We start from the raw sequence: 17,723 nt of genomic DNA on the forward strand, positions 1-17,723 counted from the left end.
CCCCTCTCCGTCCCCTCCCCTACCCTCCCCTCCCCTCATCTCCCCTCTCCCTCCCCTCCCCTCCTCTCCCCTCTCCCTCCCCTCCTCTCCCCTCTCACTCCCCTCCTCTCCCCTCTCCCTCCCTGTGTTAGCATGACAGTAAGCACTTTCCTCTACCCGCTAACGGGTAACAAGGCCTGAAGGCCTCTGTCATCTCCACTGGGACTTAACAAGCCGACTGCCTAAATGCTCCGACGGGAGAGACTGTCACTCAAATAAAAGCAGACCCAAACCCCCACGGAGATATGTCCGGAACTCAGACAGGGGTCCCAGACAGAGAGAAGGAGAGACAGAGGGAGAAAAATAAATAGGAGTCAATAAAGTCTTCTACCCCAGAAAGAGGTAGAGAGGATGTGGTGGCTTTCTATTTCAGGCGGTGTGACACATAATCACAGGTCTGGTCTGGGTGTATTAAGGTCTGGTCTGGGTGTATTAAGGTCTGGTCTGGGTGTATTAAGGTCTGGTCTGGGTGTATTGAGGTCTGGTCTGGGTGTATTGAGGTCTGGTCTGGGTGTATTAAGGTCTGGTCTGGGTGTATTAAGGTCTGGTCCGGGTGTATTACGGTCTGGTCTGGGTGTATTAAGGTCTGGTCCGGGTGTATTAAGGTCTGGGTGTATTGAGGTCTGGTCTGGGTGTATTGAGGTCTGGTCTGGGTGTATTAAGGTCTGGTCTGGGTGTATTAAGGTCTGGTCCGGGTGTATTAAGGTCTGGTCCGGGTGTATTAAGGTCTGGTCCGGGTGTATTAAGGTCTGGTCCGGGTGTATTGAGGTCTGGTCCGGGTGTATTAAGGTCTGGTCCGGGTGTATTAAGGTCTGGTCTTGGTGTGTTATGGTCTGGTCCGGGTGTATTAAGGTCTGGTCCGGGTGTATTAAGGTCTGGTCCGGGTGTATTAAGGTCTGGTCTGGATGTATTACGGTCTGGTCTGGGTGTATTAAGGTCTGGTCCGGGTGTATTAAGGTCTGGTCCGGGTGTATTAAGGTCTGGTCTGGGTGTATTGAGGTCTGGTCTGGGTGTATTAAGGTCTGGTCCGGGTGTATTAAGGTCTGGTCCGGGTGTATTGAGGTCTGGTCCGGGTGTATTAAGGTCTGGTCTTGGTGTATTATGGTCTGGTCCGGGTGTATTAAGGTCTGGTTTTGGTGTATTATGGTCTGGCCTTGGTGTATTAAGGTCTGGTCCGGGTGTATTAAGGGCTGGTCTGGGTGTATTAAGGGCTGGTCTGGGTGTATTAAGGGCTGGTCTGGGTGTATTAAGGTCTGGTCTGGGTGTATTAAGGGCTGGTCTGGGTGTATTGAGGGCTGGTCTGGGTGTATTAAGGGCTGGTCTGGGTGTATTAAGGGCTGGTCTGGGTGTATTAACGGCTGGTCTGGGTGTATTAAGGGCTGATCTGGGTGTATTAAGGGCTGGTCTGGGTGTATTAAGGTCTGGTCTGGGTGTATTAAGGTCTGGTCTGGGTGTATTGAGGTCTGGTCTGGCTGTATTAAGGTTTGGTCTATGTGTATTAAGGTCTGGTCTGGGTGTATTGAGGGCTGGTCTGGGTGTATTAAGGTCTGGTCTGGGTGTATTAAGGGCTGATCTGTGTGTATTAAGGGCTGGTCTGGGTGTATTAAGGTCTGGTCTGGGTGTATTAAGGGCTTGTCTGGGTGTATTAAGGTCTGGTCTGGGTGTATTAAGGGCTGGTCTGGGTGTATTAAGGGCTGGTCTGGGTGTATTAAGGTCTGGTCTGGGTGTATTAAGGTCTGGTCTGGGTGTATTAAGGTCTGGTCTGGGTGTATTAAGGGCTGGTCTGGGTGTATTGAGGGCTGGTCTGGGTGTATTAAGGGCTGGTCTGGGTGTATTAAGGGCTGGTCTGGGTGTATTAAGGTCTGGTCTGGGTGTATTAAGGTCTGGTCTTGGTGTATTAAGGTCTGGTCTGGGTGTATTAATGTCTGGTCCGGGTGTATTAAGGTCTGCTCTGGGTGTATTACGGTCTGGTCTGGGTGTATTAAGGTCTGGTCTGGGTGTATTAACGGTCTGGTCTCGGTGTATTAAGGTCTGGTCTGGGTGTATTAAGGTTAGGTCTGGGTGTATTAAGGTCTGGTCTTGGTGTATTAAGGGCTGGTCTGGGTGTATTAAGGGCTGGTCTGGGTGTATTAAGGGCTGGTCTGGGTGTATTAAGGTCTGGTCTGGGTGTATTAAGGTCTGGTCTGGGTGTATTAAGGTCTGGTCTGGGTGTATTAAGGGCTGGTCTGGGTGTATTGAGGGCTGGTCTGGGTGTATTAAGGGCTGGTCTTGGTGTATTAAGGGCTGGTCTGGGTGTATTAAGGGCTGGTCTGGGTGTATTAAGGGCTGGTCTGGGTGTATTACGGTCTGGTCTGGGTGTATTAAGGTCTGGTCTGGGTGTATTAAGGTCTGGTCTGGGTGTATTAAGGGCTGGTCTGGGTGTATTGAGGGCTGGTCTGGGTGTATTAAGGGCTGGTCTTGGTGTATTAAGGGCTGGTCTGGGTGTATTAAGGGCTGGTCTGGGTGTATTAAGGGCTGGTCTGGGTGTATTACGGTCTGGTCTGGGTGTATTAAGGTCTGGTCTGGGTGTATTAAGGTCTGGTCTGGGTGTATTAAGGTCTGGTCTTGGTGTATTAAGGTCTGGTCTGGGTGTATTAATGTCTGGTCCGGGTGTATTAAGGTCTGCTCTGGGTGTATTACGGTCTGGTCTGGGTCTGGGTGTATTAACGGCTGGTCTCGGTGTATTAAGGTCTGGTCTGGGTGTATTAAGGTTAGGTCTGGGTGTATTAAGGTCTGGTCTGGGTGTATTGAGGTCTGGTCTGGGTGTATTAAGGTCTGGTCTGGGTGTATTAAGGTCTGGTCTGGGTGTATTAAGGTTAGGTCTGGGTGTATTAAGGTCTGGTCTGGGTGTATTGAGGTCTGGTCTGGGTGTATTAAGGTCTGGTCTGGGTGTATTAAGGGCTGGTCTGGGTGTATTAAGGGCTGGTCTGGGTGTATTAAGGGCTGGTCTGGGTGTATTAAGGGCTGGTCTGGGTGTATTGAGGGCTGGTCTGGGTGTATTAAGGGCTGGTCTGGGTGTATTAAGGGCTGGTCTGGGTGTATTAACGGCTGGTCTGGGTGTATTAAGGGCTGATCTGGGTGTATTAAGGTCTGGTCTGGGTGTATTAATGTCTGGTCCGGGTGTATTAAGGTCTGCTCTGGGTGTATTACGGTCTGGTCTGGGTGTATTAAGGTCTGGTCCGGGTGTATTAAGGTCTGGGTGTATTGAGGTCTGGTCCAGGTGTATTAAGGTCTGGTCCGGGTGTATTAAGGTCTGGTCTGGGTGTATTAAGGTCTGGTCTGGGTGTATTGAGGTCTGGTCTGGCTGTATTAAGGTTTGGTCTGTGTGTATTAAGGTCTGGTCTGGGTGTATTGAGGGCTGGTCTGGGTGTATTAAGGTCTGGTCTGGGTGTATTAAGGGCTGATCTGGGTGTATTAAGGGCTGGTCTGGGTGTATTAAGGGCTGGTCTGGGTGTATTACGGTCTGGTCTGGGTGTATTAAGGTCTGGTCCGGGTGTATTAAGGTCTGGTCTGGGTGTATTAACGGCTGGTCTCGGTGTATTAAGGTCTGGTCTGGGTGTATTGAGGTCTGGTCTGGGTGTACTAAGGTCTGGTCTGGGTGTATTAAGGGCTGGTCTGGGTGTATTAAGGGCTGGTCTGGGTGTATTAAGGGCTGGTCTGGGTGTATTGAGGGCTGGTCTGGGTGTATTAAGGGCTGGTCTGGGTGTATTAAGGTCTGGTCTGGGTGTATTAAGGGCTGGTCTGGGTGTATTGAGGGCTGGTCTGGGTGTATTAAGGGCTGGTCTGGGTGTATTAAGGGCTGGTCTGGGTGTATTAACGGCTGGTCTGGGTGTATTAAGGGCTGATCTGGGTGTATTAAGGGCTGGTCTGGGTGTATTACGGTCTGGTCTGGGTGTATTAAGGTCTGGTCTGGGTGTATTAAGGTCTGGTCTGGGTGTATTAAGGTCTGGTCTTGGTGTATTAAGGTCTGGTCTGGGTGTATTAATGTCTGGTCCGGGTGTATTAAGGTCTGCTCTGGGTGTATTACGGTCTGGTCTGGGTGTATTAAGGTCTGGTCCGGGTGTATCAAGGTCTGGGTGTATTGAGGTCTGGTCTGGGTGTATTAAGGTCTGGTCTGGGTGTATTGAGGTCTGGTCTGGCTGTATTAAGGTTTGGTCTGTGTGTATTAAGGTCTGGTCTGGGTGTATTGAGGGCTGGTCTGGGTGTATTAAGGTATGGTCTGGGTGTATTAAGGGCTGATCTGGGAGTATTAAGGGTTGGTCTGGGTGTATTAAGGGCTGGTCTGGGTGTATTAAGGTCTGGTCTGGGTGTATTAAGGGCTTGTCTGGGTGTATTAAGGTCTGGTCTGGGTGTATTAAGGGCTGGTCTGGGTGTATTAAGGGCTGGTCTGGGTGTATTAAGGGCTGGTCTGGGTGTATTAAGGTCTGGTCTGGGTGTATTAATGTCTGGTCCGGGTGTATTAAGGTCTGCTCTGGGTGTATTACGGTCTGGTCTGGGTGTATTAAGGTCTGGTCTGGGTGTATTAAGGGCTGATCTGGGTGTATTAAGGGCTGGTCTGGGTGTATTAAGGGCTGGTCTGGGTGTATTAAGGTCTGGTCTGGGTGTATTAAGGGCTTGTCTGGGTGTATTAAGGTCTGGTCTGGGTGTATTAAGGGCTGGTCTGGGTGTATTGAGGGCTGGTCTGGGTGTATTAAGGGCTGGTCTGGGTGTATTAAGGGCTGGTCTGGGTGTATTAAGGGCTGGTCTGGGTGTATTAAGGGCTGGTCTGGGTGTATTAAGGTCTGGTCTGGGTGTATTAAGGGCTTGTCTGGGTGTATTAAGGTCTGGTCTGGGTGTATTAAGGGCTGGTCTGGGTGTATTGAGGGCTGGTCTGGGTGTATTAAGGGCTGGTCTGGGTGTATTAAGGTCTGGTCTGGGTGTATTAAGGGCTGATCTGGGTGTATTAAGGGCTGGGCTGGGTGTATTAAGGGCTGGTCTGGGTGTTTTAAGGTCTGGTCTGGGTGTATTAAGGGCTGGTCTGGGTGTATTAAGGGCTGGTCTGGGTGTATTAAGGGCTGGTCTGGGTGTATTAAGGGCTGGTCTGGGTGTATTACGGTCTGGTCTGGGTGTATTAAGGTCTGGTCCGGGTGTATTAAGGTCTGGTCTGGGTGTATTAACGGCTGGTCTCGGTGTATTAAGGTCTGGTCTGGGTGTATTGAGGTCTGGTCTGGGTGTACTAAGGTCTGGTCTGGGTGTATTAAGGGCTGGTCTGGGTGTATTAAGGGCTGGTCTGGGTGTATTAAGGGCTGGTCTGGGTGTATTGAGGGCTGGTCTGGGTGTATTAAGGGCTGGTCTGGGTGTATTAAGGTCTGGTCTGGGTGTATTAAGGGCTGGTCTGGGTGTATTGAGGGCTGGTCTGGGTGTATTAAGGGCTGGTCTGGGTGTATTAAGGGCTGGTCTGGGTGTATTAAGGGCTGGTCTGGGTGTATTAAGGGCTGATCTGGGTGTATTAAGGGCTGGTCTGGGTGTATTACGGTCTGGTCTGGGTGTATTAAGGTCTGGTCTGGGTGTATTAAGGTCTGGTCTGGGTGTATTAAGGTCTGGTCTTGGTGTATTAAGGTCTGGTCTGGGTGTATTAATGTCTGGTCCGGGTGTATTAAGGTCTGCTCTGGGTGTATTACGGTCTGGTCTGGGTGTATTAAGGTCTGGTCCGGGTGTATCAAGGTCTGGGTGTATTGAGGTCTGGTCTGGGTGTATTAAGGGCTGGTCTGGGTGTATTAAGGTCTGGTCTGGGTGTATTAAGGGCTTGTCTGGGTGTATTAAGGTCTGGTCTGGGTGTATTAAGGGCTGGTCTGGGTGTATTGAGGGCTGGTCTGGGTGTATTAAGGGCTGGTCTGGGTGTATTAAGGGCTGGTCTGGGTGTATTAAGGGCTGGTCTGGGTGTATTAAGGGCTGGTCTGGGTGTATTAAGGTCTGGTCTGGGTGTATTAAGGGCTTGTCTGGGTGTATTAAGGTCTGGTCTGGGTGTATTAAGGGCTGGTCTGGGTGTATTGAGGGCTGGTCTGGGTGTATTAAGGGCTGGTCTGGGTGTATTAAGGGCTGGTCTGGGTGTATTAAGGTCTGGTCTGGGTGTATTAAGGGCTGATCTGGGTGTATTAAGGGCTGGGCTGGGTGTATTAAGGGCTGGTCTGGGTGTTTTAAGGTCTGGTCTGGGTGTATTAAGGGCTGGTCTGGGTGTATTAAGGGCTGGTCTGGGTGTATTAAGGGCTGGTCTGGGTGTATTGAGGGCTGGTCTGGGTGTATTAAGGGCTGGTCTGGGTGTATTAAGGGCTGGTCTGGGTGTATTAACGGCTGGTCTGGGTGTATTAAGGGCTGATCTGGATGTATTAAGGGCTGGTCTGGGTGTATTACGGGCTGGTCTGGGTGTATTAAGGTCTGGTCTGGGTGTATTATTGTCTGGTCTGGGTGTATTAATGTCTGGTACGGGTGTATTAAGGTCTGCTCTGGGTGTATTACGGTCTGGTCTGGGTGTATTAAGGTCTGGTCCGGGTGTATTAAGGTCTGGGTGTATTGAGGTCTGGTCCGGGTGTATTAAGGTCTGGTCCGGGTGTATTAAGGGCTGGTCTGGGTGTATTAACGGCTGGTCTGGGTGTATTAAGGTCTGGTCTGGGTGTATTAAGGGCTGGTCTGGGTGTATTAAGCCTGGACTGACCTGGCTGTCAGCAGACTCAGTCCGTAAATTAGGAGCACCAGGTCCAGTGCTCCTCCATTGTGAGTTCTACAGAGGTCCAGAAGTGATAATCGTACAGCCCTTTACAGCCTGGTATGAAGACCATCCTACATGCCACTCAGAGCTGTAAAGCTCTCTGACTTTCTCAGTGTCATCAAAATATACACAACCTCTAACCTCTGTCTCCACAGACAGACAGACAGGCCGTGGTACACAGACAGCAAGCTCTCTTGATCTCCTTGACAAACAGGCCCTGATCACCCCTGAACACTCATGATTTGGGGCAGGAGTTTTACATAACCCCGTGACCTGACAAGCATAGGAGTTTTGTATGACCAGGTGACTTGACCAGGACAGGAGTTTTACATGACCAGGTAACCCGACCAGGACAGGAGTTTTACATGCCCAGGTGAACTGACCAGGACAGGAGTTTTACATGACCAGGTGACTTGACCAGGACAGGAGTTTTACATGAACAGGTAACCCGACCAGGACAGGAGTTTTACATGACCAGGTGACCTGACCAGGACAGGAGTTTTACATGACCAGGTAACCTGACCAGGACAGGAGTTTTACATGACCAGGTGACCTGACCAGGACAGGAGTTTTACATGACCAGGTAACCTGACCAGGACAGGAGTTTTACATGACCAGGTGACCTGACCAGGACAGGAGTTTTACATGACCAGGTGACCTGACCAGGACAGGAGTTTTACATGACCAGGTGACCTGACCAGGACAGGAGTTTTACATGACCAGGTGACCTGACCAGGACAGGAGTTTTACATGACCAGGTGACCTGACCAGGACAGGAGTTTTACATGACCAGGTGACCTGACCAGGACAAAGGGAAGGACCATAGTTCTGATGACCCTGGGGTTGAGGGCGCTGAGGAGGCCATGTCATGTGCAAAGACAGACAGACAGACAGACAGACAGACAGACAGACAGACAGACAGACAGACAGACAGACAGACAGACAGACAGACAGACAGACAGACAGACAGGTGACACTGTGCAGTCAGTCCAGTACTGTATGTCCCCTCCCTGGCACCAGGAGCAGTGTAGTGTACTGTAGCTCCCTGGACTGGAGTTCTGAAAGTAAACCAGGGTTCAGGTCTTGTTTGAGGCCCTTTCACCCTGATCTTGGTCGTTTATGAGAGGGTGAGACAGGCAGACAGAGACAGACGGCCGGCCGGGTGGTTGCTCCATCTCAGATCACAGAGAAGCAGACAGACCTGACTAGATGAGATTAGAGAGACAGAGTCTCCCGGCTCCACGCTGCCGTAGCGCTTAGCACTGTCTGCCCAACCAGAGCCTTTTCCTCTCATTTCCTCCCTGTAAAGACCTGCACTCTAATCACAAGGGGAAATGGTTACGCCGCTCCTCTTTCATTTCACTTAGCCGTTTGTGATGGATGACGGATGGAGCCAATTACTGTCCTCCACTACCACCGAGTGCCGAGGTTAAATAAACACGGGCCAGTTGTTGCACTGGAGTAAGTGGAAGAGTTTTGGTCCACGTCTGACATGGCACCCTATTCCCAGGTCAAAAGTAGTGCACTGTGTAGGTAATAAGGTTGGTATTTAGACCGCCTGTCAGATGTGTTTGTAAGGAGGATGGAACAGAGGCTGTGGCCAGAGAGACAGACAGTGTTGTTCTGAACTGTGGGTCCAGTTCTCCGTCTCCTCTGTGACATCATCAGTGTGCGTGTGTCCGTGCCGCCTGGCTACCGGCTCGAAACACACAAACACATCTGAACAACCACCAGACTAAACACAGCACGCACTGCCTTGTGCTTAATCACGGACCAGTTAACGCACACATGCAGGCACACACTCTCTGTCTGTCTGTCTGTCTGTCTGTCTGTCTGTCTGTCTGTCTGTCTGTCTGTCTGTCTCATTGGAGGATGTTATAGGTTTCTAACTAACACTCCCTCTAATGCCCCACTGGTGATTTACTGGGCTTTCAACAGCACAACAGGGCTCCATAAACACACACTCACACCAGCCGTTACATGCATCTCTCTCTCTCTCTCTCTCTCTCTCTCTCTCTCTCTCTCTCTCTCTCTCTCTCTCTTTCGCTCTCTCTCTTTCGCTCTCTCTCTCTCTCTCTCTCTCTCTTTTTTGCTCTCTCCCTCTCTCTCTGTCTCTCCCTCTCTGTCTCTCACTCTCTCTCTCTTTCGCTCTCTCTCTCTCTCTTTCGCTCTCTCTCTTTCGCTCTCTCTCTTTCGCTCTCTCTCTTTCGCTCTCTCTCTACCTCTCGTGCTCTCTCTCGCTCACTCTCGTTCTACCTCTCTCGCTCTCTTTCTACCTCTCTTTCTCCCTCACTCTCTCCCGCTCTCTTTCTGCCTGTCTCTTTCTCTCTCACCCTCTCACTCTCTCTCTTGCTCTGTATTTCTTTCTTTCTCTCTCTCTCTCTCTCTCTCTCTCTCTCTCTCTCTCTCTCTCTCTCTCTCTCTTTCTCCCTCACTCTCTCTCACTCTCTTTCTGCCTGTACCTTTCTCTCTCAACCTCTCACTCTCTCTCTTGCTCTGTATTTCTTTCTCTCTCTCCCTCTCACTCTCTTTCTAGCTCTGTATTTCTTTCTCTCTCTCCCTCTCACTCTCTCTCTAGCTCTGTTTTCCTTTCTCTCTCTCTCTCTCTCGAATAGCAGCAGCACGCCTGTTTCCATCTCTCTCTCCATATCTCTCTCTCTCCATATCTCTCTCTCTCTCATATTAAATACCTTTGACTCAGTCTTACTGTACCAGGCAGTGGCTAAAAAGAGCCCTGCTCAGCTCTGCTCTGTCCTGTCTGGATAGTGTCCACAGGCTATCATTCTTGCATCTGGTGTCATCCCCACATCTCCTCACCCTCACCAGACTTCAATAGGCCTTCAGAAAGAAGAAAGAGAAGGACAATCTTTCCTCAATTAACACAGGCACAAATGCCTACCTGGTCTATGACTGAGAGGCTTGGGACTTGTTTGTCAAGCCAAGCAAGCATCCCGCCCTTAAGGAAGTCTATGTCTTTGCCTGACTGGTAGTTTTCTCTCCCCCAATCTCTCTCTCTCTCTCTCTCTCTCTCTCTCTCTCTCTCTCTCTCTCTCTCTCTCTCTCTCTCTCTCTCTCTCTCTCTCTCTCTCTCTCTCTCTCTCTCTCTCTCTCTCTCTCTCTCTGTCACTCTCTCTCTCAGACGTGGATGAGTGCATGGACAACAACGGAGGATGCCAGCAGGTGTGTGTGAACACCATGGGAAGCTACGAGTGTATGTGCAAGCAAGGCTTCTTCCTCAGCGACAACCAGCATACCTGCATCCACCGCTCCGACGGTGAGTGGCCAAGTGTGTGTGTGTGTGTGTGTGTGTGTGTGTGTGTGTGTGTGTGTGTGTGTGTGTGTGTGTGTGTGTGTGTGTGTGTGTGTGTGTGTGTGTGTGTGTGTGTGTGTGTGTGTGTGTGTGTGTGTGTAGAGACTGGACATGACCCGTGACATCGCTACAAAATTCGGGTTAGAGGTTGGGGGGGTCAAATGCGAAGGCGTCCGCTAGGTTTACAAAGGGTCGGAAACTTTCCGGTACATTTCTGAAGTTAAATTTGTCAACAAAAGTTAGCTTATAACAGTGAACCTTTTTTTTGTGGGATACACAAGGCAATTCTAGGTCTTGGGTCATATTTTGGTTAAACTATCCCTAATTCAATGGAATTGCAACCCTCTGCATGCACAGTGCATTCTTCCATCACATGTGCAGTGCACTCTTCTGATTCTCAAGATCTTGCTCACTAATGAGATGCTATTGAGCCCACACTACTACACAGTCTGAGCCAAGGACTACATGCTTTCTGGTAAGTTTTGATTACAGTACTGGGTGGGATGAATATATTTTATATGACATACATTCTTTTTTTTAACTAGTAAATAGTAGCCTACAGCAAAGTGTGTTTAAATCATTTCTAACTTGTTAACAATTTCTGCTAGTTAGTTTTTGCTACCTTGTGGGGTTTAGCTTGCTTGAACCTGCTAACTGAGTAATGTTAATTCACCTGTTTCCATACATGTTTCATTTTTAAAAGTTTTTTATTTTATTTTTTACAAATGAGTTGTTTAATCTAACTGCGTAACTATTTATCAGTACATGGAATTGTATTTGGGTTTTATTTACTTCTTTTTATCTCATCTTTACAGGAAAATTCCATGTGCACTATCTGATGCATGGAGACATTTCAGTGCAGCTAATGTAGAAGGAAAAGCTGTGTACATTTTGCCAAATCATATGTGAAGAATGCAACAAAGATGCAGAATCATAGGGTCAAGTGCATAAAGTTCCCTCAGCGCTTACAACAAGCAACCTCTGAAAAAAGTCCCTCTACTTCTATTCAAGGTGAAAATGATGAATCTGACAGACGCCTTAACGATAGCAACAGCTCATGGTCCTCCTGGAATCAGAAGTTTGTTTGACTCAATGGAGGAACGTAGTCAGAGAAATGCTGATGAATGTCTTGCTCGAGCTGTGTATGCAACTGGTTCACCTCTGATGCTCACAGGCAATGTGTATCGGAAGCAATTTCTGAATGTTCTTCACCCAGCAAACACCCCTCCAACCAGACATGCTTTATCTACTCATTGGCTGGTTGCAGAGTTCAACAGAGTTCAAGTGAAGGTCAAGCAAATCATAGAGAAGCAGGCTGTAATGCAATCACCTCTGATGGGTGGTCGAATGTTCTTGGGCAAGGAATAATTAACTACATCATCTCCACCCGTCAACCAGTATTTTACAAGAACACAGACACAAGGGACAACAGACACACCAGTCTCTACACTGCAGATGAGCTGAATACAGTCATCAATGACCTTGGACCACAGAAGGTATTTGCACTGGTGACAGACAATGCTGCGAACATGAAGGCTGCTTGGTCTAAAGTGGAGGAGTCCTACCCTCACATCACACCCATTGGCTGTGCTCATGCATTGAATCTGCTCCTCAAGGACATCATAGCACTGAAGACAATGGATACACTCAACAAGAGAGCCAAGGAAATGGTTAGGTATGTGAAGGGTCATTAAGTTATAGCCGCAATCTACCTCACCAAGCAAAGTGAGAAGAATAAGAGCACCACATTGAAGCTGCCCAGCAACACCCACTGGGGGGGTGTTGTCATCATGTTTGACAGTCTCCTGGAGGGGAAGGAGTCGCTCCAAGAAGTGGCCATATCACAGTCTGCCGATATGGACATCCCCATCAAGAGGATCCTCCTGGATGATGTATTTTGGGAGAGAGTGGTAAGCAGCCTAAAACTCCTGAAACCTATAGCAGTAGCCATTGCACGGATTGAGGGAGCGAATGCCATACTGTCTGATGTTCAGACTCTGCTTGCAGATGTAAGAGAATAAATCCATGCTGCCCTGCCCACTTCACTGTTGCTCCAAGCAGAGGAAACTGCAGTTCTGAAATATATCAAAAGGTATGGAGACTTCTGCCTGAAGCCCGTACATGCCACAGCATACATGTTGGACCCCAAGTTTGCAGGCAAGAGGATCCTGTCTGGTGCAGAGATCAACAAGGCTTGTGGTGTCATCACTACCGTGTCTCGCCACCTTGGCCTGGATGAGGGCAAGGTTCTTGGCAGTCTGGCAATGTACACTTCCAAGCAATGGCTTTGGGACGGAGATGCAATATGGCAGTCGTGCCAACATATCTCATCAGCCACCTGGTGGAAGGGACTTTGTGGATCTGAGGCTCTTTCCCCTATTGCCTCCATCATCCTCCAAATCCCTCCAACATCAGCCACCTCAGAGCGCAACTGGTCCTTGTTTGGGAACACACACACCAAAGCACGCAACAGGCTGACCAATACAAGGGTTGAAATATTGGTGGCCATCCGGGCAAATTTGAGGCATTTGAGCCTGACAACGAGCCGTCCTCAACAAGGTTGGAAAGTGACAGTGAAGATGAGGCCTCAGAGTCTGTTCAAGAGGTGGACATTGAGGAGGTCCAGGGAGAAGACATGGAAGCCTGAGTGGAAGACAGTTCATGAGAGCCAGTTTCATCATAGAGCTTGATGGTTTTTGCAACACAAAAACTTTAAAAGTTCTCGAAATGTTCCATATTGACTGCCCTTCATGTTTTAAAATAATGATGGACTGTCGTTTCTCTTTGCTAATTTGAGCATAGTTCTTGCCATAATATGGACTTGGTCTTTTAAGAACAAATTATTATTTTCAATTACGGCCTAGGAACAGTGGGTTAACTGTCTTTTCAGGGGCAGCTGGTTGAAGCTGGTTGAGGGAATGCCAAGATACCAAGAGTGTGCAAAGCTGTCATCAAGGCAAAGGATGGCTCATTGAAGAATCTCAAATATATTTTATTATGTTTAACACTTTTTTGGTTACTACATGATTCCATATGTGTTATTTCATAGTTTTGATGTCTTCACTATTATTCTACAATGTTGATAATAGTACAAGTAAAGAAAAACCCTTGAATGAGTCGGTGTCCTAAAACTTCTATTGGAAGGATTTAATCATTTGCAATTATGTCTACTTATGATAATGTAAAATGTTTATGTTTCTGTCTCCATATGATATGGTAAATATATCCAATTCAAAAAACATCTACATTTAAATGGTATTCATATTAATTAGCATATATTCCTGTTAATTCCCATATATTTCCGTTAATTTCCATATTCCTTTTATTTCCCACGGAAATTTTCCACCACTGAATATTCCCCAAAATGTGCAACACTAGTTTCCACCATGCCTCGCCTTTGTGCAGTGACCATTAACCGTGGAACGCGGCGAGAAGCAGCGAGGAGTGGGCGGGATGCGTGACTTCTGACGCATGTTTCTCGTCCGTGTGATCCTCCTACGGCTGGTTGCGGTTTCATCCATAACCTCGCTGGCGCTCCGGCTTCCCCGACCCATTCCGCCTGTCAGACTTCATGTATGGTCTCAGTCTGGATCAGTGAGGGTCTGAGAGGTGACGGGGGGGGCAGAGAGAACATCCTCCTCCACACTGAGGAATCACAGCACATTCCTCCAAAAATACACAGTTCAACAAATAGACCAACACACACACACACACACACACACACACACACACACACACACACACACACACACACACACACACACACACACACACACACACACACACACACACACACACACACACACACACACACACACACACACACACACACACACACACACACACACACACACACACACACACACACCAGCAGCAGCACTGTAATTGAGCAGTTCAGAGAGATATGAAAGGACCCTCATCCATCATCTCTGTGATGTCACTATCGGACACTTCAGGAATGTGGAGAGGGGTGAGTGACTGAGGGGGTGAAGGAGGGTGAGGGGCAATCAGATGACCTCTCTCTCGCGCTCTCTCTCGCGCTCTAGCTCGTTCTATGCTCTTGGATTAGTAGGGCAGTGTAAGCAGGGAAGCAGGGCTGTTGGGGCACACAGTCAGAGGGAATTCAGACGAGCTGAAGAAAGAGTGAAAGAGACACAGAAATAGAAACATTCCATGTTTGCTCTCTGGAATACCCACGAACCTGGATGTGAATATCCCCCTTTCCTCTCATACTCTCTCTCTCTTTCTCTCTCTTTCACGCTCCGTTCTGTCCCTCTCTCTCTCTACCCCGCACCCTTCTATCCCCTCTTTCTCTTTCCACCAACTCTGTCTCTCTCAGTCTCTCCTCGCCTGTCCTCTCTATATCTCTCTATTTTTGTTTTACATCAAAGCCATTCCTCAGTTAACGTGTAATTAGTTGGCCTGTCAGAGATGCTGGGGGTAAACAGCCCCTAAAGCAGCCTGGTGTATTCCTCCAGCTCAGCTCTACCCACTCTTGACCAGCCCCAGTCCAGTCACAGCCTGCCCCTGTGGACCTCAATCGGACGCTTGTCTCCCCGCTCCTCCCAGACGGGAATAGCAGCAGCTTCTAGGTGTTCCAGAGGAGTCTCCACGCCTGTTTCCATCTCTCTCTCTCTCTCTCTCTCTCTCTCTCTCTCTCTCTCTCTCTCTCTCTCTCTCTCTCTCTCTCTCTGTGTATATATATATGCAGTATGTATCTCTACATTTACATTGCATTTGAGTAATTAAAAAAAATATATTAAAACAACAGCAATACAATAAAATACAATTCAAAGACGATACGAATGGCCATTCCACCGTGGGTGCTCTGGTCAGTGGGTGCGCTCACCCCGTCTTGCCCTGAGACCCTGGCAAGGCAAAGCCCCCCGCGCCTTAGCCCAAGGGGATTTTCCAAGGGTGGGAAGGACCAAACCCCTGCCGACGCCCGGGCGGGCATGGAAGCGAGTGCACCCAGAACCATCAGGACCGGAACACAGACCAGTTACAGTGTGAAACCAAAACCCAAAACATAAATAACAAAACGCAAAACATACAATTATCACCCCCCCTCACACCTGATTGGAGGACCTCAAGCATTTATACTGTGCATGTATTTATTCCATTACTCATTAATTCCATCCTTCAGACAGCCACAGATCAACCCATTTTTTCTAGTAAATTCTACTATTCCTCTTCTATTACATCCCTCCATTCTACCATGGTGTCTCACTAGGAACCTCCCCATCATTCTACCGTGGGGTCACACTAGGAACCTCCCCATCATTCTACCGTGGTGTCTCACTATGAACCTCCCCATCATTCTACCGTGATGTCTCACTAGGAACCTCCCCATCATTCTACCGTGGTGTCTCACTAGGGACGTCCCCATCATTCTACCGTGGGGTCTCACTAGGCACAAATCAATCAGGGTATGGGCTTATGTCTGTTAAATCGTCTGTCTTGAATGGTGTGCCCCAAGGATCTGTACTTGGTCCTCTCTTATTCACTATTTATATAAATTATTTAGACAAAAATGTCCAAAATGCACAACTTCATTTTTATGCTGATGATACTGTTATTTACTGTTGGGCCTCGTCTCTTACAAAAGCTTTCCAGAACATGCAAACTGCTTTTTATACTGTTCAACATACCTAGTGTCAATTGAAGCTTATCCTCAATATTGACAAAACTAAACTAATGGTGTTTTCTAATGTAAGAAATAGACCTCTGATCCTTTCACCTAATTACTCCCTGTCAGGGCAGGGAGATTGAGGTTGTAACCTCATATAAATATCTTGACATTTTAATTGATGACGGCCTCTCTTTTAAATTCCATATTCAACAACTTACAAAAAAATTGAAGCTGAAATTGGGATTTTATTTTAGGAATAAGGCCTGTTTTTCTTTTGAAGCCAGAAGGAGGCTAGTATCAGCTACATTTATGCCTTTACTAGACTATGGGGATATTTTATATATGAATGCTTCCGCTCAGTGTTTGAGATCAATTGACACTCTTTACCATGGCACTTTTATTTTAAACTGCAAAACCCTTACTCACCACTGCACTTTGTATACCAGGGTTGGCTGGCCTTCTCTAGTCACTTGTAGGCTCAGTCACTGGTATACTTTTATTTACAAAGCCATTTTGGGTTTACTACCTTTTTATTTGTGCATTTTTATTGTTCAGAAATGTGGTGGGTACTCTCTTCGTTCGCTGGACTTTATCCTGCTAACTGTTCCAAATGTCCAAACTGAATTTGGTAAAAGGGCTTTTATGTACTCTGCGCCATCGTCTTGGAACACTTTACAAAATACTTTAAAAATGGAAGAACTTGTCCCAAATGGTGTTTTTAAATCAATGATGAAGGATTTTGAGGCTGATTCCCTGACCTGTCAATGTTTTTAATTTGCTGTTTTATACTCTTGTGAATTCAATGGTTTTTACTAGATTACTTGTAGTTTTTCATGTTGTCTGTCTGTAATTGTTTTTGTAATGACTTGGTGCTGCCTATCTTGGCCAGGGTGCTCTTGAAAAATAGATTTTAAATCTCAATGAGCCCTTCCTGGTTAAATAAAGGATAAATAAAATAAATAAAAATAGGAATCTCCCCATCATTCTAGCGTGGGGTCTCACTAGGAACCTCCCCATCATTCTACCATGGTGTCTCACAAGGAACCTCCCCATCATTCTACCATGGTGTATCACTAGGAACCTCCCCATCATTCTACCATGAGGTCTCACTAGGGTCTTGAACCTCCCCATCATTCTACCATGGTGTCTCACAAGGAACCTCCCCATCATTCTACCGTGGTGTCTCACTATGAACCTCCCCATCATTCTACCGTGATGTCTCACTAGGAACCTCCCCATCATTCTACCGTGGTGTCTCACTAGGGACGTCCCCATCATTCTACCGTGGGGTCTCACTAGGCACAAATCAATCAGGGTATGGGCTTATGTCTGTTAAATCGTCTGTCTTGAATGGTGTGCCCCAAGGATCTGTACTTGGTCCTCTCTTATTCACTATTTATATAAATTATTTAGACAAAAATGTCCAAAATGCACAACTTCATTTTTATGCTGATGATACTGTTATTTACTGTTGGGCCTCGTCTCTTACAAAAGCTTTCCAGAACATGCAAACTGCTTTTTATACTGTTCAACATACCTAGTGTCAATTGAAGCTTATCCTCAATATTGACAAAACTAAACTAATGGTGTTTTCTAATGTAAGAAATAGACCTCTGATCCTTTCACCTAATTACTCCCTGTCAGGGCAGGGAGATTGAGGTTGTAACCTCATATAAATATCTTGACATTTTAATTGATGACGGCCTCTCTTTTAAATTCCATATTCAACAACTTACAAAAAATTGAAGCTGAAATTGGGATTTTATTTTAGGAATAAGGCCTGTTTTTCTTTTGAAGCCAGAAGGAGGCTAGTATCAGCTACATTTATGCCTTTACTAGACTATGGGGATATTTTATATATGAATGCTTCCGCTCAGTGTTTGAGATCAATTGACACTCTTTACCATGGCACTTTTATTTTAAACTGCAAAACCCTTACTCACCACTGCACTTTGTAT

The 17,723-nt window shown here is 47.3% G+C and overlaps 1 protein-coding gene across 5 annotated transcripts in view; it reads left to right on the top strand.

The window, feature by feature from the left end:
• Positions 1–17,723, top strand: part of LOC118392563 (signal peptide, CUB and EGF-like domain-containing protein 1) — a 139,904-nt gene that overhangs the window by 28,729 nt on the left and 93,452 nt on the right. For all 5 annotated transcript variants that reach the window (XM_052460200.1, XM_052460201.1, XM_052460202.1 and 2 more), the window contains exon 4: positions 9,963–10,097. In XM_052460200.1, coding sequence (XP_052316160.1) covers positions 9,963–10,097 — 135 coding nt within the window. The remainder of the gene's footprint in view (positions 1–9,962; positions 10,098–17,723) is intronic.

Source organism: Oncorhynchus keta, chromosome 13 (assembly GCF_023373465.1).
Source record: "Oncorhynchus keta strain PuntledgeMale-10-30-2019 chromosome 13, Oket_V2, whole genome shotgun sequence".
In the NCBI taxonomy this organism is placed as follows: Eukaryota; Metazoa; Chordata; class Actinopteri; order Salmoniformes; family Salmonidae; genus Oncorhynchus; species Oncorhynchus keta.